Here is a 26458-nt window from a genome sequence, read left to right as displayed (position 1 = left end):
TGCACCAGTGCACAAAGCAAGTTCCATAAAGACATGGATGAGTGAGTTTGGGGTGGAAGAACTTGACTGGCCTGCACATACTGGCCCATAGACACACTCCTAAACCTTGCGGACAGCCTTCCCAGAAGAGTTGAAGATTTTATAGCTGGAAAGGGTGGCCCAACTCAATATTGAACCCTACAGACTAAGCCTAGGATGCCATTAAAGTTAATGTGCTTGTAAAGGCAGGTGTTCCAATACTTTTGGTAATATAGTGTATATGAATATGAGTTACAGTAGGGAGCTTAGATTGTAAGCTTCTTGAGGCCAGGGACTGATGTGAATGTATAATAAATATATAAAGCTCTGCATAAGTTGACAGTGCTATATAAGTGTCTGGAATAAATAAATAAAATAAACAAACTACACAGGGGGGTTATATGTCCATTTATTTTAATAACATTCCTAGGGGATGTTCTAAAATGTCTAAAATGATACACCTGCACAATGTATATAATGCACTACAGAAAAAGTGATATTTACAAAGAAAACAGTACAGTTTAAAATGCCTGTACTATAAATAAAATGTTCCTGCCAGCTTGGATTTCTGTGTGAAAAAACTGAATGGGGAGAACCCAAAATACATAGAAGACAGAGAAAAGGAACAGTAGAGAGATTAGATAAATGTGTGATTTAAAAACAGGTTTATCTATAGTGCAATGAGACGTAGATAATATCATTCGCACCATGAAATGCCAGGAGTCCACAGTGAACCGCTACCATGGGGGAGGAAGCCGGCTAGTACTTATCCAGGCATCCTTGAGAAATGAGCACACATGCCCAGAAATGATATTGGGCATGCTGTGAAACGTGATGCTCTCCTCCTTCCAGTGATGTCATTCAGCACATGCTGTGCTCCACATGTCATTCCACTGTGATCCTGGATGAGTACTAGCCTGCTTCCTCTCCCATTAACCAAAAAAGGATTTTTTAAAATCTTTCTAAAATATCCCTTTGGCTGTAGTACATCTTATGCCAAGAATTAATCCTTGATGTGGGTACCCCATGCAAGAAAAAAATGATGTGGTACAACCTGGAAAGCAAAGAAAGGAGAAGGGGTGCCAACCTGAACCATACCGGGCCACTTGCTCTCAATAGTGGGATCCCCCCTGGCAAAGCACCATGTTGATGAGGACAATGGCCTCTTCCCTACTTCCCTTGCCTTTGGATGTGGAGGTCTGTGGGTGGGAAGTCTGTGGAAAACTAGAAGATCCTTTTAAAATAAGGAGACATCCAGATATTCACTGTCCTCAAGTGAATGAGAAATGGTAGGGGTACATACTACCCCTACTTACAGTATTCGCAAAAAAAGTGTAAACACTAAATAAACACACTGCATGCATTTTAACTTTGGGTGTGAAAGTGGGGGTGAGTCCTGAAAGGTTTATCTGCAAGGGAGTTTTTTTTTGCAGGGCATACAAGGAGGGCATTGGAAACTTAACTGCTTGCCGACCAGCCACCGCTGTTTTACTGCAGCAGAATGGCACGGCTGGGCGAAACAACGTTACTTTCCATTGCTTCGCCTTTTGGCCACTAGGGTCGCACTCAGGCACCCTTATGCCCGATGACCCCCGGGCACACGCGATCGCTCGGGACACAGCGAGAACCGCGATCTGTGTGTGTAAACACACAGATTGGGGTTCTCTCAGGGGAGAGGAGACTGATTGTGTGTTCATACAATTTATGAACACCGATCTCTCTCTTTTCCTAGTCAATCCCATCCCCCCTACAGTTAGCATACTGCGCAATTGTCAGTTAAAATGACGCAGTGCCGTATCGCAAAAAGTGCTCTGGTCAGGAAGGGGGAAAATCCTTCCGGGGCTGAAGTGGTTAAAGTGATACTAAAGTCTTACTTATCTACTCTGTGCAGGTAAGCAACCAAATCCTTCTCTTCTTGAGTCCCTCTTCAGCGCTCCTGGCCCCATCCTCTTGTTGGGTGCCCCCACAGCAAGCAGCTTGCTATGGGGGGCACCCAATCCGAGGCGCAGCTCCGTGTGTCCATTAAGACACAGAACCGTGGCCCAGATGCTCCCCCTCTCTCTCCTTATTGGCTCACTGTCTTTGTTTGACAGCAGCAGGGGCCAATGGCGCTTTGCTTCTGTCTCAGCCAATGAGGAGGGAGAGTCCCGGGGCAGCCAAATCTCTCGTACAACATCGCTGGATCGAGATGGGCTCAGGTAAGTATTAGGGGGGCTGACGGGGACTGCTGAACACAGAAGACGTTTTATCTTAATGCATAAAATGCGTTAGGATAAAAAAAACTTCTGCATTTATAGCCATAAATGTATAACTTTTAATGCTAACTGTAGTGTATTTAATTTTCATTACCCCTCAGTACATACTTACCTTAGTTAGTTCCTTTTTTTATTTTTGCTATATGCATTCACTAGCAAGATTCTCTATAACTTTATGGCTCAACACAGGCACAGACCAAATGGGAAATGAGAGGAAATCTCTCAAAGTCCCTCTTTGACAGTTGTCACAAGAGCAAATGCCCCTATTGAAAGATTTCCCCTCTGTTATTGCTCTGCATGTTCTACTGATAACTAAAAATTGTTACTAAGACAAATAGAGAGTGTGAATTTATGCAAGAGAGGGCACAGCATTAAAACTCTGACAGGCTTTTTAACCTTTCAGTACACTTTAATAACTAGTTAATTTTTACTAATTTGTACCACTGGTTGGAAACCCTGCCACAGGATAAACAACATGACAAAGAGATAAGGACTGGGCCAGAAATGTCTGAGTCACTTCAATGGACAGGAACTGCTGCCACCTACAGGCAGAGTTGGATTTTCCTTCACATAACTGATGATAGTAACAAAAGTTGTATATGTGTGCGTGTGTGTGTGTGTGTGTGTGTGTGTGTGTGTGTATATATATATATATATATATATATATATATATATATATATATATATATATATATATCACTTTATTTTAAAATAATATTACATTTTGACTTACCAACTGTATCACATGGTTCATCTTTATGGACACAGAAATCCGTCCTAGATGAAGGGGGAACAATCACACATTAATCACAATTAACACTGTCTGACAAGTAATAATTATGTGACCCATTTGTACAGATTTATTATGCCTCAGTGAGTAAAAACAAGAACCTTTTACTGCAACCTAGACTACAGAAATTGTAAAGATTTGGATTTATAACAAGGTATGGCAGAAGTATGTTTGGGGTTGAAAAGCAGAACTAGGGGCTTCTTATAATTTCATACAATTGATCTGAACATCTAACGTGTGTGTGTTTGTGAGCATGTGTGTGTCAGGGTTTATAATATATTATTCATTCACAGTATATTATTACATAAAGTATATTATTGGTTTGTAGTATAGCATGCCTCCAGGGATAGGAATGAGGGACACCTATTAGCAAAAGTACAGTGCCTTGCAAAAGTATTCACCCACCTTGGCATTTTTCGTGTTTTGTTAACTCACAACCTGGATTGTTTGAGTATTTGCACCATTTAATTTACAGAACAGGCCCACAACAATTTTTTTAATTATTATTGTGAAGCAAACAACAAATAGGACAAAATAACAGAAAAAGTAAATGTGCATAACTATTCACCCCCTAAAAAGTCAATACTTTGTAGAGCCACCTTTTGCGTCTATCACAGCTCCAAGTCGCTTTGGATAAGTCTGTGGGATTTTTCCTCCTTGCAAAACTGCACCAGCTCCTTCAATTTGGATGGTTTGTACTTGTAAAACAGCAATATTTTAGTCTGACCACAGATTTTCTATTGGATTTAGGTCTGGGCTTTGACTAGGCCATTCCAACACATTTACATGTTTCCCCTTAAACCACTCAAGTGTTGCTTTAGCAGTGTGTTTGGGGTCATTGTCCTGCTGGAAGGTGAACCTCCATCCTAGACTCAAATCACACACGGAGTGGTACAGGTTTTGCTCAAGAATATCCCTGTATTTAGCACCATCCATCTTTCCCTCAACTCTGACCAGTTTCCCAGTCCTGACTGATAGTGTTCTTTGGGTGATGTGATGTGTTGGGTTTGCGCCAGACATAGCAATTTCTTTGATGGCCCAAAAGTTACATTTTAGTTTCATCAGACCAGAGCACCTTCCTCCATTCATTTTGGGAGTTTCCCACGTGCCTTTTCGCAAACTCAAAACGTGCCATTTTGTTTTTTGCTGAAAGTAATGGGTTTCTTCTGGCCACTCTGTCATAAAGCCTAACTCTATGGAGCGTACGGCTCATTGTCGTCCTATGTACAGATACGCCAGTCTCTGCAGCTCCTCCCGGGTTACCTTAGGTCTCTGTGCTGCCTTTCTGATTAACGCCCTCCTTGCCCGGTCCGTGAGTTTTGGTGTGTGGCCCTCTCTTGGCAGGTTTGCTGTTGTGCCATGTTCTTTCCATTTGGTTATGATAGATTTGATGGCACTCCTAGAGATCATCAAAAATGTGGATATTTTTTAAAACCTAACCCTGACTTGTACTTCTCAAAAACATTGTCCCTTACTTGTTTGGAGAGTTCCTTGGCCTTGATGGCAGTCTTTAGTTAGTGGTGCCTCTTGCTTGGGTGTTGCAGCCTCTGGGGTCTTTCAAAAAGGTGTGTATATGCAATGACAGATCATGTGACACTTAGATTGCACACAGGTGTACATAATTTCACTAATTATGTGACTTCTGAAGGTAATTGTTTGCACCAGAGCTTTTTATGGGCTTCATAACAAATACATATGCACATGGCAATCCGTTTTTTATTTCTGAAAAATAGTGTTATGTATATATTTTTCTAATTTTACTTCACCAACTTAGACTATTGTGTTCTGATCCATCACATATAATTCAGATTAAAAAACATTAAACTAAAGGCTGTAATGTAACAAAATAGGTAAAAAGCCAAAAGGGGGGGGGTGAATATTTTTGCAAGGCAATGTATGTAGGCATGAATGAATGAGTAACTTGTATAGCACTACAAATGTGTTGCCTCAAGGCATAGGACACCCCCGCCACACCCTCTTAAAGGAGAATTGTACAAAATAATTATTGATTAAACCCAAACATGATTTGTTTTTTTTTACTACTACTATTACTACCACCTTTATTTTAGCTTTTGGAATTTACAAGTGCAGCCATTTAGAAACTGGTTGAAAGGTTTAGCACTGTAAAACACTTTTTGTTAGATAAGTAGTGCGTTTCATATACAACTATATCGATCAGACAAAAATTAGGGACAAATTAGGAGGACAGAGGGACATTGTTCCAAATCAAGGACAGTCCCTCAAAATCAGGGACAGTTGGGAGCTATCGTATAGGCATATATGAAGTCATCTCATTGTTTCCCACCTTCTTATTCACATACAAGGGGTACTGTATATTATGCTATATGTGTATACAATAGCACTGTGATTTGAACATGTCAAAACAAAAAAGCAAGTATATATGTGCTAATCATAGATGACTTGTAGCACAGCAAGTAGATAAAGGTCATTGCACCGACAATGCTCATAGCTGTATACAACCTACAGCAAAATACTACTTTAATTTACTCTGCATTCCATGTGTCATTCCAATTGACAGGCAAGCAAGTCACTTACATTCCATACAACGTTTACACGGCAATATAAGCACCAGGTTTCACAGATTAACTTTAGCTCAAACAACAGCAAAAGGATGTGAAATGATCTGCATACCACAATGCCTTACTTATATCACCAAAGTCCCGTGTTACATTCAGTGAAACGTGGGTTTTGCATAAACTATAAAATTGCAAGTGACAAGATGGAGTTGTTAAGAGATATTAGGATAAGGTGACCAGATTTTTAAAATTAAATCCAGGGACATTTTTTTTCTTTTTTATTGACAAATAGTAAACTATTTTTTGAGTATATTCTCCTCAAATTATATATGTAGTGTATGTGGTATGTGATTATGGCATATACGTTATTTCTCACATTTTGTCCATGCGATAAGAAAAAAAAGATACTTCTTATTACCAAATGTTTAATCAGTAGTAAACCCTCTGATTTTTTTTTCTTTACACCTGTAAGGGAAAAGGCATAATGAGCTAGTATGCACCGCATACTAGCTCATTATGAAATACTTACCTTAGAATGAGGCGTCGGTGTCCCTCCCGGTCCACGCCGAGGCAGCTGACATTTGGTGTGTCTTCCTGGTATCGCAGCTCCAGCACTGTGAGTGGCTGGAGCTGCGATGTCGTCACTCCCGCGCAAGGTCCGGTGGCTGCCGGGCCTTAAGCCGAAAATCCCCTGTGCTCATGCGCCGCTGCATTCAACAGCTCATTGCGAGAGTAGTATCTCCTAAACTGTAAAGGTTTAGGAGATTTTATTTACCTACAGGTAAGCCTTATTATAGGCTTACCTGTAGGTAAAAGTAAAAAAAAAATAACTTTGCAACCACTTTAAGAAGATAATATAGATAAAAACCTTGGAGGGAGGGATGAAGCTTCAAAATTTAAATCCAATCCATACAGGGGCCGCTCCAGACAATTGTTGTTGGGGGTGCTTGAGGTAAAAGAGAGGGTGCTAATGTGGCGTGTTACTGCACACCTGTGGGCATGGCCAGCAAGTGGAGGGTTCTTCATTGGTGATCAGTATGTCTTGGCCTCTTTACTGTATACCAATAAAAAAACAAAAATACAGAACAACCCTACACTTCATCTACAAAATTGTACAAATGCACTTATAAGTGCAATGGTAAAACCTATTGTAGCGCCCCCTTACTTTCAGTAAAGGCACTACGCTAAAGTTAGCGGGGGAATGAGAGAGATAATTTGCTCTCATTCTGAATTATGTCAAATTTGGCTGTCTCCAAATCTGGATTGTTCTGTGTGCTAGACTGCATTCTAGGGATGTGGTACCATCCCTGGGCGGCAGGTGGCACCAGAGAGGTCCAGGCGGAGCCGCTTCTTCCTAGCAGCCAATTAGAGGAGTTTTGCCTTGCGGGGCATGCTGGGGAGGAATATTTCTGTGGCGGAAGCCGTTGTTCTTGGTTCTTCGTGGGTTCCTGGTTCCAGGTGCGACACCCACCTTTAGGGTGTGCTCACATCGCGGGCCACACCACTATGGCCTACCTGGCCTGGGGTCGCGCGCAACGCGGAGTTCCTGACGCTGGGTCCACATGGCCTGGAGCAACTGATGCTACCAGGGGCCCCAGTGACTTACTGGGTCCCCAACTCTACTGAAGAGATCCTAAGCTACGTGCTGTGCTGTGGGGGATCGGCTCAAGGAGAACCCGGAGGCAGGTTGTCTGAGAGGCTTGAACGAACCATCGGGGATTTGGGTGACCAAAGACTGACAGATAACCTCGGCACTGTCAGTCGGTGACCCCAATGAGAAAGACTGGGGAGTGTTTTGCTCTGCTGTTCACCATTGTCAGCATTGAGCCTGTGGCAGAGGCCTCATCTGGCATCTTATTCAAAATCAGAGCCAAGAGCATATTACCCTTTTTCTATGACACGCTCCCCTGACATAGGACCTGCGTGCCCTTGGTGTTTGAGGAACAAACCTAGCCTATTACACCGGCTATGGGACTGTCCTGCTATTGAAGAATTTTGGTCAAATATAATCTACTATATACATAAGGTGACGGACTGCCTCCTGGAAAAAGAACCTAGACTATTGTTGTTTGGTTGCCCTCCCGATGGCACAGAACGGTCCTGTGCTTATAATCACCTCCCTCGCGGCCTCCGTAACTGGATACTTACCACGCTATTGGTAGCCCGCAGGACCATCCTGGGCCATTGGATATCGGCCACCCCCCCCTCCCTTGCAGCAATGATTGGGAGCTTAAGATCCTTACTATACAGAGAAAACCTGGACTCCCATAATCATCATCTACACTCGAGAGAGAAATTTGACGAGAAGTGGTCGCTGTTCGCTAACATCGCCCTATCTACATCTGAACGCTCGGCCCTGTCGACTAGTCCTTTTCTATTCTTAGATAAGAGCCCTATCGGAAGTGTGAACCCCCCCTTCTGACTGTTCACCCAATCCACCGATATATGAACCCTAAAGTATCCACTACCTGCTATCTATTTCATTGCAATGTATAGACTCTTTTAGGGATGGTCGTAGATTAGTGAACCGATTTTTTCAGATAGGAAACGCTACCTTGTTGTTCTATATGTTTTTATTCATCTGCATAGGCTAAGATCTCGTTGATTTTGCTTACGATTATACTGCCCTTGTGCTATGCCTCCTCTCCTCTCTTCTTCTCCTTCTCTCCCCCTCTCTCTTCCTCTTCCCCCACCCCTCCTCCTCTTTTTCTCCCTATACCTTTTTCCTCGCTATACTTCTTCGTTCTCTCTTCTTGGTACCTGCCTTGACTATAGGTTGTTATTCTTGTCATATGATATCTTGCTTTCATGATATGATGCAATTAGTATTCTTTAGAAGTCAGATGCCTTGATCACTGGTCCCAGCGGCTATGATGCTTACAGACATACTTCACTATTCTTTTCGCTGGATATGCATGTACCATGTCACTATATTGTTTAGTTTCTTTTCTGTATCCTCCTTTATCGTTTTAAAAAAAAAATTCAATAAAATATTGTTTAAAAAAAAAAAATCAGAGCCAAGTCAGTGGCAGTGACTTGTTCTTCCCAGCAACTTTAAAGTGACACTTCGGCTGCCAGGCTCGTGGCAGGAGTCTGTCCGGGGGCGCTTCACCCACTCTGGCTGGAGTGGCGACGAACTGTAACTACTACTACTGAGAGCAGGACTGCTTTCCTCTTATCCAAGCCTGATACGGCAAAGTTCTCTTACTTCATCAACCTTTTCTCTCTACCTCATGTTGATGTTGGTCGTGTTGGGCCGAGAAATAAAGCATTCAGAAAACCTTATTCGCTGATTGGACATTAGTTTACTGCTCTACTCACTACAATCATCCCTAGACAACGATTAGAGGTAACTTAATACGCTGATCCCAAAACAACCAGCGACTCCTGAGGGGGTAGCGCTGCACTATAAATGAATATCCAGTGCAAATCAACTAATGTATTGCAATATAGTAGTGATTTTGTCACCCCCCCTTTGCAAAAATATTTTGAGAAAATACAGAGCTTCAATATGCAAATAGAGGTGAAACCCCCTACATACAATAATAACAGAAATGCAAATCAACCTGTGTATTAGAACATAGTAGTGATGGTGTCACCCTCTCTGCACATGGTAAGAAATATTGCAGAGCTACAATGTGTAAATAGTGGTGAAACCCCTTATATATAATCATAATAATTGATGTACATATTTTACATTTTATTATTATTATTATATATAGGATATATAGGGGGCTTCACCACTATGTGCAGAGGGGGTGCCACCATCACTACTTTATTGCAATACATTGGTTGATTTGCACTGGGTATTCATTTATAGGTTTTACCATTGCACTTTTAAGTCCATTTGTACAATTTTATAGATGACGTGTAGGGTAGCACTGCATTTTTTGCTTTTTATTGATTTGAGTTAGAGGAGAGAACCAGCTAACAAGATTCTCTTATTGCTTTTGAGATTTTTTTAGTTGCATGGTAATTTTTTTACTTGATTTTTTATGTGCTCTGTATACTGGTAACCACTGGCCCTACATATTGGTGGTCAGTGTGCTCCCTGTATGCTGGTGTTACGTGCAGGGGGATGCCACATACAAGGTGCATGAGGATGCTACATGCAGGGTGCAGGAGGATGCTACGTGCAAGAGGATGCTATGTACAGGGTGCAGGGGGATGCTACGTGCAGGAGGATGCTATGTGCAGGAGGATGCTACATGCAGGGTTCAGGAGGATGCTACATACAGCGCGCAGGGCTCAGAAGGATACAGAGTGCAAGGTTCAGGAATATATTGCGTACAGAGCGCAAGGTTCAGGAATGCATTACGTACAGAGTGCAAGGTTTAGGAGTGCGTTGTACAAAGTGCAAGGTTTAGGAATGCATTACATACAGAGTGCAAGGTTCAGGAGTGCGTTGTTAAACTGCAAAGACACCAATTAATTAAACATAACACACTTATCTTCTAAAATCTTGATTGCCAGCATACAGGAGCCAAGGCAAGAAAAGTGGCATCAGACAGCATAGACATCTAATTTGTGAGCTCTGCTGCCTCTCTGCAAAGAAGCAGCCTCATCAAACTCATTATTGGTTAAATGCTGCTGTTCTGTCCGGCAATCCTCCCCCTGTCACAGCAGTATGCACTCCAGTAATTAGTAATGAGTATGCCCTGTTCTCACCTGATCTCCTGAGCTGATGGTACATCTCCTGGCCTGGGGACAGTGGCACTACTGCTCCCTAGACTCTTCATACTCTCCCTGCATAGGCTGCAGAACCGTAGCTCTCCCTCCCGGTCCTGCCACCCCTGTTTCACTACTTCTGAGGTTCTGCCACACTAATCTGGCAGTCCTTTCCACTTTACTCTGCCATGTTTTTTAGAAGCTAAAGACCTATGCATACCTCTCCCTCATCTCCACCATCCAGAACTGCTGTAACATCTCCTGGCACAGGAGTCCCTGAACTGCAATCCTCCAGACTCCTCTCACTCCCTCCAGGATTAAAGGATGTTTACCTCTATGGAAAAAATAATAAATGCACAGATTTTTGCAGGAAAAATGTGCATTTATTTTTTCCAGCAGGGCCCTGGAAAGCATTGCACCTGCAATCAGTAGCTCATGCATGCAATGGGGGCTCCTGTGACATTTCCTTCCAGCTTTCAGCTCATACCACTGATTGAAAGCCGGAATACATGTCAATGGACTATGGTTCATCAGCACCTCTGCGGCCCATTCATTACTACAACACGGTGCAAGATGGTACTTGAGGTTTATTCATTCACAGGAATCAGTAAATTTATGACGCAGCAATGTGGGTGGAGCCCTGTAGAGCCATGCTCTTTTAAAAAAAGTGACAGTGGGTGCCTCTGTACACTGCCATGCAAACTGCTAATCCTTATCCTTTGCCCTACTGACTCTCTGTACACTGCCATGCAAAATGCTAACCTTATCCTCTGCCCTGCTGATCCTCTGTACACTCCCCTTGCGATCTCCCATTCTCTGCCCTCTCACAATTTTTATTGCACTGCAACATAAGACAGGCTAGATCTGGCCCTGTGCCTTCCTCCTGCCACCCACCTGCTATGTGATGGCTAGTCAGGCAAACTAAAATGTCCATGTTGCGCCCGGTAGGAGAGAGGGTGCAGCGTTAGGGAATGAAAGACTGATATTTAAAAAATACAAATACCCAACAAGTGGCTGAGGATTTGCATAAAAATAATAATTCAGAAATTAAAAGAAGAGAGAAAACCTTATATACTTAGGTGGATGCGGAATCATTCTGATACTGCATCTGTCCCCCGCTGGCTCTGCACTGAGAACTGAGTGATCAAACACTGCTGATCACTCAGTTCTCCCCTCCGCTCTGAGCAGAGAGCTGTGACTGCCAGTCAACCTCTGCTCTGCCCCTCCAATGCTCACTGGAGTGCTGGGATGTGGAGGGGGTGGGAGCTCAGGTTGTTGGCAGAATGCTGAGAGGCTGAGCCAGCTTTTGGTTAGGCATCTGGGTGGATCCAGACTTTATTCTACCTAGAGTCTGTACCAGCTCTGTGATATCAGCCGACAGAGGACTTATGCTGTTGGCTGAATCTGGGTCATAGTAGTGCAGAACAAACTGTACTCCTGTGATCCATGGGTACAGCCAAATGAGCTTTGACCATACTTCTTCTTTAGCTCTGGTTCACACTTGTGTGGGCAGGGTAGCCCATTCAATTTTCCTCATAAAAGGTGCCTGCGTCTTTTTAAAAATGCAGTGGCAGGGAAAAATCATGGTCTTTTTGACCATGTGATTTTCCTGTGGTTTCCACAAACGCAGTATGGGCTGAGATGTGCGAGAGTTCCATTCAGAAATGATTACTGCAGTATATTGACTTGTGTTACTGCAGAAAAATTCTCAGGTGTGAATAGGGCCTAATGCCACGTACACACGATCATTTTTCGGCATGAAAAAAACGTTGTTTTAAAAAAAATTCATTTAAAATGATCGTGTGTGGGCTTAACATAATTTTTCGGGTTCTGAAAAACGAAAATAGTTTTTTTCGAACATGCTGCATTTTTAAACGTATTAAACAATGTCGTTTTTCGGGTTGTAAAAAATTATCGTGTGTGGGCTAAAACAACGTTAAAAACCTGCGCATGCTCAGAAGCAAGTTATGAGACGGGAGCGCTCAAAACTACCATTCATAATTGAGTAAGCACATTCATCACGCTGTAACAGACATGATTATTTTAATGATGAAGTTGGAAAACGTTGTTTTTTCTACATGGCGAAAAACTTTGTTTTTTTCATGCCGAAAATGATCGTGTGTACGCGGCATAATAGTATGGCCTGTTGGCATCTTTAAAAAATATATGATGTCAGTACATGCTTTCAAATCTTGGAACAGAAAGCTGAACCACTTCTGCACAATAAAAGAGTTTCCAAACGACTGAAAGAGATTGATATTTGATATGTGACCCCTTCTTAATCCATTTATCCCCTCCTATACTTCTCCTCACCCTCTCCTTATTCCCTGTTCTTTTCCTTCTCTTTCATACTTCTTTACTTGCTATGTTTAATCCAAGCCTATTCACAATGTGAGCACTTGGCTTTTTCCTTATAATTTCTCTTAGGCCGGGTACTAACGAGCAAACATGTACGATGAAACCGGTCCGTCGGACCGTTTTCACCGTACATGTCTGCCAGAGGGCTTCTGTACGATGGCTGTACTAACCATCGTACAGAAGTCTGCGCGTAAACAATACGCGGGGCGTGTCCGCGTCGTCGCCGCGACGATGACGCGGCGATGACGCAGCGACGTGGGCGGGCCTGCCATTTAAAGGCTTCCACGCATGCGTCTAAGTCATTCGACGCATGCGAGGGACGGCGGTAGGTCTGTACTGACGACCGTACATGTCCGAGCGGGCAGGATTCCAGCGGACGGTTTTAAAACACGTCCAGGAATATTTGTCTGCTGGGAAAAGGCCCGGCGGGCAAATGTTTGCTGGAATTCGGCCCGCTCGCGCCTACACACGACGTTCCGCGGACCAGTTTCAGCATACATGTTTGGTCGTGTGTACGGGGCCTTACACTTTCTTACTCTATGGTATGGCTTGAAATAAATGTGTGTAGCATTTGGTAATTTGGGTTCTCTGTTCTGCGCCTTGACTCCAAGAATGCCCTCAGCTCCTCTGACACATATGGTGGAATAAAAGTTACTGTAAGCACTTATAAGAAAATTTGTATAAATGTCTTTAACTTAACTGTGAATTCACACTAGGAAATAGACACAAGACCATTTAGTGGTAAATAAACTCAATGACCCGGATTCAGATACATTATCGTATCTATCGGCGGGCGTAGCGTATCTCAGATACACTACACCACCGTAACTTAGGGCGCAAGTTCCGTATTCAGAAAGAACTTGCGCCCTAAGTTACGGCGGCGTAGTGTAAATGTGTCGGCGTAAGCCCGCCTAATTCAAATGTGGATGATGTGGGCGTGTTTTATTTAAATTACTTGTGACCCCACGTAATTGACGTTTCTTACGAAGGACGCATGCATAGTCCGTGAATGTTTCCAAGTGTGCATGCTCCAAATTACGCCGCAAGCTGTCAATGCTTTCGACGTGAACGTAACTTACGTACAGTCCTATTCGTTAAAGACTTACGCAAACGATGCAAAATACGACGCTGTTCGTACGTTTCCACCAACGTCCATACCTAACATGACTTACCCCTGCTTTATGAGGGGTAACTTTACGCCGGAAAAAGCCTTACGTAAATGACGTAAAAAAATGCGCCGGGCGGACATACGTTTCTGAATCGGCGTATCTACCTAATTTGCATATTCCTTGCGTAAATCTACGGAAGCGCCACCTAGCGTCCAGTGTAAATATGCAACTAAGATACGACGCCGTAAGAGACTTACGCCGGTCGGATCTTAGGGAAATCTATGCGTAACTGATTATAAGAATCAGGCGCATAGATACGACCCCACACACTCAGAGTTACGACGGAGTATCCGGAGATACGTCGTCGTAACTCGTATCTGAATCTGGGCCAATGTATTGATTTGAAATTTGCTGTACTGCCCATATGTGGCCTCCAAGTCTGGCCCACAAGAGGACGCTGCATTACTCATTGACTTTTAACCTCCCTGGCGGTATGATTCTTTCAGATTTTAGGTGCTGAAAGCGGTACCAGTATTTTGCATGGAAATTTGGCGTTTTAGATTGCAGGCCTGTAATTCTTAGGAATAACTCACCTAAATCTGTCCAAACCAGAGTCTAGTAGACGTCTCGGGTATGATAAAGTTTGAAACATAAAATCATAAATTATAATATAATAAATAATAACAAATAATAATTTAATAATAACAATACTTTTTATTCAATACATTTTAGTAAATAATATAATCAAAAACTCAGATTTTTTTTTGGTCAAACAAGGGTGCAATATTAGTAGTCAGTAAACGTCTCGGGTATGGATTTTGTTTCCGGTGTCGTCACGCTTGGAGCAGCAAACCACACACATCCTTGTGGGTGCTGTTTTCTTTTCAGTGGGTGGAATGTGGTCCACAAAGTGATGACCAGTCAGTCGTTCAGGGTTCACAATACCAGCAGCCCCATGTCCAGATCGGTTTACAGCCGTTGGCGTCTGGTACTTTAGAAAGATGAGTTCTGCAACCTTCCACACAAAGTCCGCAGGGACCATAGACCTGTCACTCTTTTTTTTTTCAGAAAAATTAAGGCATTCCACAGGCACTGTTCCAGAAGATGCCTGAAGATTTTTTTATAATATTTTTTTTGTTGCTTCCTCATGGCTTGATAAAAGCCATGTACAGAGCCTGGTCAGCTCTGTACACACCTCCCATAGTGTTGTTGTAGTCCAACACAACCTGTGGCTTCATTACATCCTTTCCACCTTTGGTGTGTACCATTACGGTCGAGGTGTTATGAATGGTACTCATAAAGCACACATCTTTTTTTCCCGCCACCTCAGTGCCATCATTTTCCCTTTCTGCCAGGCAACTGCTTCTCCTGCCTGAGCTTTTTATTGGCAAAGGTTGACGACATGTCATGCCGGTTAGGCCTCACGGTCCCATTTGCGTCTGTCTTGTTCAGGAGAAGGAACTCGTAGAGTTCTGGGGACATATACAAATTGTCTGTGGTGACACAGTAGCCCTGGTTCAGCAATGGCTCAATCAAGGAAAGAACCAAAGCAGTTGCCATTCCAAAACTGCTGAATCGCTGGCAGAATTTGGTCCCTTTCCCTGTGTACAGGACTGAATTCCAGATGTACCCAGAGCTGGATTCACATAGCATAAATTACTTTATGCCAAATCAAGCACGCTTTGATGCAATATATTGTATCCAGCTAAGTCTACCTTTGTAGGTCATAAGACTTTTGTTAATAGTTATGTCTCTCTCTGGAACATAGGTCTGCTGAAAATTATTCAAAATAGGTTGGTAAATCTCCCAAATTTGTTTCAGTTTTGGAGCTGGATGAGAACTCTCATCAAAGTCCTCATTATTTGCAAAGTGCAAATATTTCATGATCGGCGAAAATGTATATTCCGACATGACGGTGCCAAAAAAAAGAATTGGCCAATAATTTGTTGGTTGTCTAGTACCATTTCTTCAGGGGTTTCCACACCACTCCCTGTAAAAGGCCAAGAAACTTCCAGATGTCCTCTCTGGTTACTGGTTCCCATTTTCTGCGCCTTGAAAATCGCTGATGGGTAGCAGCTTGTTGCTTCTGGTAGCAATTTGTCTCCAAAACAAATTTGGCGATAACTTCATCCGTCAAAAAAAGTTGGAGGTATGCCAAGGGATTGTCATCCTCAACATCCACTTTGATCCCAGGTGCTCCTGTAAATGGAAATCTTGGGGGCGCTACGTGCTCCATACCGCAATCAATTGAGCACCAAGTCCGCAAATTGCTGGGCACAGTTGCAGGATCGTCGCTAAAATCGCTTTCTGCGTCTGATGACAAACTTCCACACGAGTCGCTGTCACTCAACTCCTCTGCAAACGATTCTGTATCACTGTCACTGTTTTCCAGCAGATCTCATGGCGATTTTGAGGTGGAGGGGTTGCTTTTTTGATGCCATGGTCGCTGTGCAGTTTACAGTCACAAAGTATAGTAATCTGCAGACACTGGAGAAAGCACTGGGGGGCAATCTAAGGTCGCTGTATTTTATTTTTTATTGTAATCCAATAGGATTACATTGTATCAGTGTGTTTTCACTTTATACTTTTGAATTTGCCGCCGTTTCGCCCCCCCCCCCTGCATTGTGACGCTCGCAGGGAAGGGAATCAGGGGAACACAGTGCATCGGGTGGAAGATCCGGCCACCGTGCACTGCGGAAATACATCGCTGGATCCCTGGGAAAAGGTAAGTCACCTCTTCCAGCATCCAGCGAGGCAATCCCGAGTAAGTGTGTTAGAATTACATAATACCTAAATCTCTCCATAACATAGGGGGAATTTCTTTGTAGTCAAAAGAGATACATGGGAACAATGCTAACTGATAACTGTGTGCAGAAGAATAAAGCACAGGACGTTATCAGCTAATCAAATTTCTGTCTAGATGAACAGCTATAATTTTTTGCACTAAAAAAACAATATAACAAAAGACTTAGGGCCGGATTCACAAAGAGTTACGCTGGCGTATCAGTACTGTAGATACGCTGATGTAACTCGGAATCTAAGCCCGTCCTAAGTTTAAGTGTATGCTCAAACTGAGATACACTTAAACCTAGCTAAGATACGACGGCCTGCGCCGTCGTATCTTAGGGTGCAATTTTTCCGCTGGCCGCTAGGTGGCGCTTCCGTTGATTTCGACGTAGAATATGTAAATTACTAGATATGCCGATTCACGAACGTACGCTTGCCTGTCGCAGTAAAGATACGCCATTTTCGTAAGAGATATGTCCGCATAAAGATACACATGCCCCCTAGGTGGCGTAGCCAATGTTAAGTATTACCGTCGTTCCCGCGTCAAAATTTGAAAATTTTACGTCGTTTGCGTAACTCGTCCGAAATGGGGCTGGGCGTAATTTACGTTCACGTCGAAACCAATGACGTCCAAAAATTAAAATAAAACACGCTCCCTCATCCTCATTTGAATTACGCGCGCTTACGCCGGCCCCATTTACGCTACGCCGCCGTAACTTAGGAGGCAAGTGCTTTGTGAATACAGCACTTGCCTCTCTGACTTACGGCGGCGTAGCGTAAATACGATACGCTGCGCCGCCGTAACAATGCGCGCCCCTACCTGAATCCGGCCCTTAGTGATATATTTAACAGACCATAAGGGAGCAAATAAAATACATTTATTGTTAAAATTTACATACACTTGAATTCCGTTTTATACATTCCTTAATACTTTATTGCAAAAAATGTGTATGTATAAAATAAATAAGAGGGGATTCTCCAAAATCCTACCCCATTTCATAAAAATGAATGCAGGATAAATGTAAAATTCAGGCAGCTATTACTTATATTCACAGAGGGCATTCTCTGCTATCTTCCATTTTGCACTTATGCACAGTATTTTCATAGAAGAATTATCAGGGTTACTTTGAAAGTGTGCTGTAAGCAGACTTGTGATATGTAACATTCCTTTATCTCTGTGCCACATTCATTCAGGGATATGGTACAAATGTTAAAATCGGGGAATAATTTAAAATTGGAAATCAGACAAAAAGTGCCACGCTTTTGGCAAGAATGCCACCTATGGACAATTTACCATATGCCGGAAGGCAAACGTTTTTCTATGGTGGCTTCTGAAATATAAGGTACAGTAGGTAACAGAATTTACATTTTGTTTTCTACTACAAGAGAGATGACAAAAAAATTGCTGCAAAACATAAAATAATGATCAAAAAATGTATTCTTGTAGAATTGTTCATCTAAAGTTAATTTTAGTGTAGTCATTGTCATATCTTTATGATCACAAGTTATCTTCTTTTACAAAACCAATGCAAATTTCAGCTTTTCTGGAAAGTATAACAGGGAAAATAGCAGCTATGATAAGGTTCCCTGATCACCAGAATTTCACAGAATATTTGCCTCATTCCCTTTCCTTATTTGCCTAAGCTTGAGGGATGGAATGGTCCACCTCTATGGCCCTGTACACACGTCCGAGGAACTCGACGTGCCAAACACATTGAGTTCCTCGTCGAGTTCAGTGTTGAAGCCGCCGAGGATCTCGGCGGGCCGACTTTCCTCATTGAACAACGAGGAAATAGAGAACATGTTCTCTATTTGGCCCGACGAGTTCCTCATCGGCTTCCTCGCTGAAAAGTGTACACACGATCGAGTTTCTCGGTAGAATCCAGCTCCGATCGAGTTTCTGGCTGAATTCTGCCGAGAAACTCGGTCGTGTGTACGGGGCCTGACACTGACACCAGATGAAACAGCATTCTACATGGGCTAAAGATTTCTTTATTTTCTGAAAAACTGTTTAACGTGTCTCTACCCGAAACAGTGGTGCTCTAGATAAAAGCCTGTGTGACTTTTTTTTTAGAAAACTAGGCCAACACACTGTAAATCCAACATTGGTTTAATTATCATAATATGTGTAATATGGAAAATGCCACAAGAATAGCTAAAACAGATGAAGATGTAAAATATATAATATAATATAATGTGCATTCAATATACCTTGTTATAAGAACTGCAGCATCTACAGCCGAATATTCTTCTGTCCAGCTTGTAGACATTTCCATGTGGACATCATTTTTTTTCCCAAATTCATCAAGCTGCCATTTACAAAAGCTCTCCAACATCTTTTCCCCATGGTGTCCTATATACATATCTGCCTATAAAGAAGCCTATGTGTTATTATGGATTACAGCACAAATTCAGTGAAATGCAATAGAGGAAATCCGGAGAGCTGCACTTCAGTGAAAAATTTCTTTATTGAATTAAATCAGTACATACAGCAATCACGTGGAGGAATCAGCTGATGTGTTTCACACCCCTTATTGGTGCTTAGTCATAGCTGAAGGTACATGTCTAAAAAAAAAAAATATATATATATATATATATATATATATATATATATATATATATATATACACACACACACACACAAATATCATTACAAAATTTGGTCGACGAGCAGTAGTGCAAAGCACTGTCAACTTTAGAAGCCGATTTAATTTTTTTTTTTTTGCCACTTTGAAGCATTCAAGATAGCAAAATATGAAAAGATTGGTTGCTAAGCATTGTTGGGAACACTTCATATTCCTCTTTCTTATAGAAAAAATAAGTATTCTAGCTTATCATATACGTGCTAGGAATTTTTCAGTTGCAAATGATGCCTAACTGTTACTGTAAGCGAATACAATGATACATGTATTACACGTTAGCCTTGAAATTGGGCTCTGGGGTGACATTTTGATTTTCTGCTCAAGACTAAAATGTGTCATATTTTCTGTACTGTAGGTTGAATTTGCAAAACCATTTATCATGTAAATAATCATGGTAAAGCTTTATACACTGTACCTCAAATATAATTTCACCTAAAAAGATTACATTTATTATTAAAGGTTTAAATAAATTTAAATAAATGTGACATTTATGTCTATGGAAGCATGGCAAACAAAAAGTAAAAATCTATTACCATGACATGCCAAGGCCAGTCATGCAATTACTAATATTTGTAGGCAATGTAACTGAGCTAAACATTTGTTTGCAGAAAGAAGGCCATGCAGGAGTCAACAACCAAGATCTAACTTGTCAGAAGTGCATGGTATCGCATACATCATCCAATCAGTTCCCTGATAATGCAGAGAAACAAATACAGATGTATATTTTCATTTATTTATTTTTAATCAGCAAGATGAAGGACCCACCTCTTAATTCTGGCAGAAGGTTTAGAGTAAGAAGTGCATATTACTTTCAAAGGCTTGTGATCTGTTACAATCTCAAAATCAAGTCCATAAGGATTTACATGAAATCATTCACATCCCCAAACAGCAGCTAAAGTCAATTTTTTTCAGTCTGGGAGTATCATCTTTCCACCTCAGTGCTCTGCTTGCATATTAAATTAGGACTGTAATCCCCAGCATGTTGTTTCTGAACTAGGATGGCACCTAAACCCACATGCATCAGCAATAATTTGGGTTGGTACAGCTAAATCAAAATAATTCAGAGTCATTGCACAAGCTAGTCGCCTCTTGAGTTCATTTAGCTCAGTAAAGGCTGTTTAATGGCATGCCACTTCTATAAAACTCTCTTGCAATTACACTGTTGAAGGGATCCACTAAAACTGTCTGTATCTGTTAGTAATTCTTTAACAGAAAAACATAAAGATTTGATGTTATTATCTCCTGGACCAATATTTTTAGCCCAGTCTTTTTAGTAATTTGAATTTAAGAAAGAAACAAAACCAACAATACATTTCTCCAATTTTCTTTCTTTTGGAAGCACTTTTTATATCTGTTTGATATATACCGTATATACTCGAGTATAAGCCGAGTTTTTCAGCACATTTTTTTGTGCTGAAAATGCCCCCCTCGGTTTATACTCGAATCACCTTTTTGCGCCTGCAAATCACCAGAGAAATTACCGTTTAACATGGGAGTCTATGGACCGAGTGCCCGGGTTTGAAAAAACAGTGCCCCCCGGCCGTAGGTTCTCTGGACCCCAATCTTGGCACACATGTAGCCCCACTCTTCATCTACAAGTCTGCAAAGTTTGTTGTTCTGGGAACCTATGGCCAGGGAGTATCGACTTTTCAAATCCGGGCACTTCCATAGATTCCCATGTTAAACGGACATTTCGCCAGTGATTTTGGGGAACCGGTACCGGCCGGTCGTAGGTCCCCTGGACCCAGAACTTGGCACACAGGTAACCCCATTTCTCCTTTACAAGTGTGCAAAGTTTGTTGTCTGGGGAACCTACGGCTGGGGAGCACCGATTTTTCAAACCCTTCCATAGACTCCGATGTTAAACGTTAGTCTAGTCAAAGTGAGGCATGAGCACGGGGAGGCATGCACATGGACACAGTGAGGCAAAGTGAGGCACAGTAAGGCATGCAGTTGGACACCCTAGGCTTATACTCAAGTCAATACGTTTTTCAATTTTTTTGTGCTAAAATTAGGTGCCTCGGCTTATATTCGTGTCGGCTTATACTCGAGTATATATGGTATATATTTTTTTTTGTAAAAAGGAGGGGGGGCAAGTATAAATTAAACTTGCCTCCATGACCCCAAACATCCAAACTTTAGTTTCAAAGTTTTAGCTTAACCACTAACCGACCAACCGCCGCAGTTATACGGTGGCAGGTCGGCTGCGCGAGATCACGTCATCTCGCATTTCAGCCCCCGCTCGCCCCTGGTGCCGACGCGGGGTTCCCGGTGGGCGCGATCACTGCCGGGCACCCGCGATCGCTCGTTACAGAGTGCGAACCGGGAGCTGTGTGTGTAAACACACAGCTCCCGGTCCTGTCAGGGGGAGAAATGACGGATCAACTGTTCATACAATGTATGAACAGCGATCTGTCATTTTCCCTAGTCAGTCCCACTCCCCCTTCAGTTAGAACACACACAGGGAACATAATTAACCCCTTCCTCACCCCCTAGTGTTAACCCCTTCCCTGCCAGTGGCATTTTTATTGTAATCAATGCATTTTTATAGCACTGATCGCTATAAAAATGCCAATGGTCCCAAAAATGTGTCAAAAGTGTCCTAAGTGTCCGCCATTAGGTCGCAGTACCGATAAAAATCGCTGATCGCCGCCATTACTAGTAAAATATGTAGAAGAATATGTATCGGCCTAAACTGAGGAAAAAAAATGTTTTTTTTTATATATATTTTGGGGATATTTATTACAGCAAAAAGTAAAAAATATTCATTTTTTTTTCAAATTTGTCGCTCTATTTTTGTTTATAGCGCAAAAAATAAAAACCGCAGAGGTGATCAAATACCACCAAAAGAAAGCTCTATTTGTGGAAAAAAAAGAACGCCAATTTTGTTTGGGAGCCACGTCGCATGACTGCGCAATTGTCAGTTAAAGCGACGCAGTGCTGAATCGCAAAAAGGGGCCCGGTCATTGACCAGCAATATGGTCCGGGGCTGAAGTGGTTAAATACATTTCCTGAACTGGCTTTGTCAATATTAATTTCCTAATATGTTTTTGATTTCTCCACAAACAAATATGTAGCAGAGAGGTAGACTTCAATAAACTAACAAACAAGAAAGCATTCACTCACCGGTGTTTCATGGAGAAGAACTAGTTTTGTAACCCGGAGATTAATTTGTACTCCTAAACTTTTGTGCTGAAATAGGTTGTATACCTGTAGAGATAAAAAAAATGTATTTAGTTATCTTATTATTTTGGTAAAAATGTGTCCAATACAAATTCATTGACACTGGCATTCATAATTTTGTGCTGCACAATGAATTTTTTTTGTATAATATTGTTTTGTGGACTGCTCTGCCCACATGCAACTTTATCCTGATAGCTGTAAATTGATCAGAGTATGTGACTTTATTTCCTTGTCATGTTTGCTGTAGATACACACTGAAGGGCTTAAGCTACAATTAAGCAACTATAGGCTATTGTCCGATTCCTGTCATTTTAAATAGGATTGGACTACCTCCAAAGCATATCTACTTTAAATTAATTAATTTACTATTTATTTAATAAATCTTGGAGCATCAGTGTAGTTTCACATACATTTGCAAATGGATGTGTAGCACCCTCTAGTGTGCTACTAGTGGCAGTGTAGGTAAAATATAATTTGGCTCAGATGGAATCTGGTTCAGAGTTCAATACATTTCAGAGCTGGATGACTCATCCAGGCAGCTCTCTGGTGCCTCCCCCTGGTTCTAGAATGTTGGAGAATGTTCTAGAAATTAGTGGGCAGAGGCTAGAAGGGTTGTCATGCATATTTAGGGGCCCTTAACCAATCCCATGTAGTGGGTCTGGCAGGGGACTAAGTGAGCCTTTAAATAGACATGAGTCATGCTGGCAGGGGAGTCGGTGGAAGATGGAGATGCAGTGCTGAGGGAAACTGTCAGTGGTCTGATGGTGCCTACACACCATCAGTTAAAAAAAACTATCGAGTCCAACGCAGTGACGTAAAACACAACGACGTGCAGAGAAAAATGAAGTTCAATGCTTCCAAGCATACGATGACTTGATTCTGAGCATGTGCTGGTTTTTAAACCGATGCTTTTGCATACTAACCATCGGTTTTGACCTATCGGTTAGGCGTCCATCGGTTCAATTTTAAAGCAAGTTCTCTTTTTTTGGACCGAAGGACAACTGACCGATGGGGCCCACACACGGTCGGTTTGGACCAATGAAACTGAACTTCAGTCCGTTTTTATCGGTTTTGTCCGACCGTGTGTACGCGGCCTAAGAGGGATGTTAATTTTGCTGAGGTGCCACTGGTCAGCATTTGTCGGGCTGGCTTCCGTACACTTGGGCTGAATGACAGCCGGTTTCTATTGAATTGGCCGATAACACCCAATATTTGGCCCGCATGTACTAGGCTTTAGAGTTAAAAGTAAACTTTCTAACTTGCAACATTTCCTGGAAATGTTGCTATTCACTAAATGATTTTATTATGTTCATTTTGCTGGTTTTAGTTATAAAGAATAGCTCAGTATAACAACATAGATAAAAAGTTCAAACACTGTTACCATGTTTAGGATAGTGAGAATAAATTTTCTAGTTGCCTCTGCTCCATGATAGGAAACCATAGCGGGATCAGCAACTACAACTGTCTCTATGTTATATTCCTGGTTTTGCTTGAAAGAGTATCTCTTTCCCCTTCCAGTCTCTGAAACTTTGTAGTTCTTAGCTTTTCTTTTTTCTGTAAAAAATATATAAATATGTATCATATATAATGCATTTATTGCTTCATTGAAGTAATTACAAGGCCCCCAAAAAAGTACACGTAGCATAAAAAAGATATGAACATTTACAATTTTGGTATATATAGCATCACATCTGTACCAAAATGTAAGTATTTTACATTCACTGAACTTTCCTGTGCAGTTTTTAACTCTGTGTAAGATGCCATTACAGGCAAAAAAAGAGACAACATGATTGCGAGTTGTTTTCTACAAAATTTCTGAACAGGGAGTCAACAATCTGTTGGAAAACTGCCACTCAACCACCTAGGCTTTTTCATTTCTTCTGTACTGATAATGCCTGGAAACTTTTAGAAGCAGTTTTCATCCATTAATTTTGTTAAACTTTTGGTTACATTTAAAGGGGTTTTCCACAAAAGTTGCAAGTCGCCCCTATTATTCTCACCCATCTATGTGGACATGGTTCCCAGCACATCTCCACAACAGCTTACAAATTTTTATGATGCTACAGCTGCAGTTCAATACTTCACTTGCATCATCAAATGGTGGTAAAATCGCACATATAAACAATATTAACCAATACCACTTTTTTAAGACCGAGCACAAGTACCTATACTTTTTTCAAGTACTCGCCGATACCAATTACCGATACTTTTTTTTCCCATTATTTTTATTATTTTCAAAGTTAAGGGGTACACAAATTGTACAAAGAGTACAAAAGTAAATACAACATGTATACAAAAAAGTACAAAAAGAGAGTACAAAGAAGGTTAGGTCCAAAAGTGTAAGGCTGCCACATATTCCAAAGTCTGAGAAAAGGGAGCATTACATTTCTTTAGCTCACTAAGAATCTATTAGATAAGAACAGTACAACACTTTAATTCGCTGTCAATCTATCAGTCCATAGTTGCCAATGTGAGTCAAATCTCTTTCTGGTAGCTTCGTATTTGTAGTGCAGGCAGACAATCTCAACTGCCTCCGAAAAGGTTTGGGGCTTTGTCTGATTTCCACCTCCTTGCTATAAGTAATCTAGCAGGCAAGAGCACATGTGTAACTATAGAGCGGCAGGAGGGGGGAAATTTGTCAATATCTAAATTGAGTATCGCCAGACTTGGCTATGGTGATGTAAAGAAACCAGTGTTATCAGAAATGAAGCGGAAGACATTTTCCCAGAAGCTGGTGAGATTTTTGCAGGTACAGAATATATGCAGTGTCCAACATCTCCACATCTCTTCCAGCAAAGAGGCGAAAAGAATGGGAGAAACTTGGATGTACATAGGGGAGTGAGATACCATCTCAGTGCAATTTTTTGGGATAGTTCCCAATGATTCACGCAGTGTGAGGCTTTATATATGAACTTTAAAGCAGATTGAAATTTTTTCGAAGTATAGGGTGTGCCTAGGTCCGTTTCCCACTTTAACCACTTGCCCACCGAGGACGTCATATGATGTCCTTGGCTTTGTGCGATGATATCTGAATGATGCCTGCAGCTACAGGCATCATTCAGATATCACCATCTTCTGACGGCGATTCTGTGCACGATATGATCATAGCGGCAGTTCCACCACTTGATCTTTCTTATAGGCAGTGGGAGGGCACCTCCCTCCTCCCGCCACCATCCAGTGCTTCTCCGGGCTCTCCCGTACCACCGGGGGCCCGGAGAATGAATCAGCCGGCGCTGGCTCATGACGATAGAGATTTCCGGTGACCAGATGGCGTGAGGTCACCCCCGGGTACCTGGAAGTAAACAAAGTCGCAATCGTGACTGTCAGCATGAGATCGGTGATTTTTTTTACGATCTCATTCTTTCAAGCCTGGAGGAGAGATGTGGGGTCTTATTGACCCCACATCTCTCCATGAAGAGGACCCTATTACAAGGGATGTTTACATTCCTTGTAATAGGAATAAAAGTGATAAAAAAAAAAAAATTAAAAAAAGTGTAAAAAAAAAAAAAATTAAGTAAAATAAAAATACATTTATATATATTTTTTTAACGCCCCTGTCCATGGTAGCTCGCGCTCAGAAGCGAACACGCATGTAAGTCCAGCCCACATATGTAAACGCTGTTCAAACCCCACATGTGAGGTATCGCTGAATGCGTTAGAGCATGTGCAACAATTCTAACATTAGACCTCTTCTGTAACACGAAAACAGTAACCTGTAAAAAAAATTAAAGCGCCGCCTATGGAGATTTTTAAGTGCCGAAGTTTGACGCCATTACATGACTGTGGGCAATTTTAAAGCGTGACATGTTAGGTATATAATTACTCGGCGTAACATCATATTTCGCATTATACAAATAAATTGGATTAACTTTACTGTTTTGTTATTTTTTAATTCATGAAACCGTTTTTTTCCCCCCAAAAAAGCTGTTTGAAAAATGATTGCGCAAATACCATGCGAGAAAAAAAGTTGCAATGACCCCCATTTTATTCCCTAGGGTGTCTGCTAAAATGTTTGGGGGTTTTAAATAATTTTCTAGCAAAAAAATTTAGATTTTTACATGAAGGAGAGAAGTGCCAGAATAGGCCCGGTGGGCAAATGGTTAAATATGGT

The 26458-nt window shown here is 41.7% G+C and overlaps 1 protein-coding gene across 1 annotated transcript in view; it reads right to left on the bottom strand.

Moving 5' to 3' along the window:
* ADAMTS19 (ADAM metallopeptidase with thrombospondin type 1 motif 19) overlaps positions 1-26458 on the bottom strand; it is a 278331-nt gene that overhangs the window by 159263 nt on the left and 92610 nt on the right. The window contains exons 4-7 of the mRNA XM_040344988.1: positions 23729-23901; positions 22291-22374; positions 18734-18891; positions 3007-3050 (exon numbers count right to left, since the gene is read on the bottom strand). Of these exons, the coding sequence (XP_040200922.1) occupies positions 3007-3050; positions 18734-18891; positions 22291-22374; positions 23729-23901 (459 nt within the window). The remainder of the gene's footprint in view (positions 1-3006; positions 3051-18733; positions 18892-22290; positions 22375-23728; positions 23902-26458) is intronic.

This window comes from Rana temporaria, chromosome 1 (assembly GCF_905171775.1).
Source record: "Rana temporaria chromosome 1, aRanTem1.1, whole genome shotgun sequence".
Lineage (NCBI taxonomy): Eukaryota > Metazoa > Chordata > Amphibia > Anura > Ranidae > Rana > Rana temporaria.
Note: the sequence above shows the minus strand (reverse complement) of the source record. Positions and strands in the feature narration are given on the sequence as shown.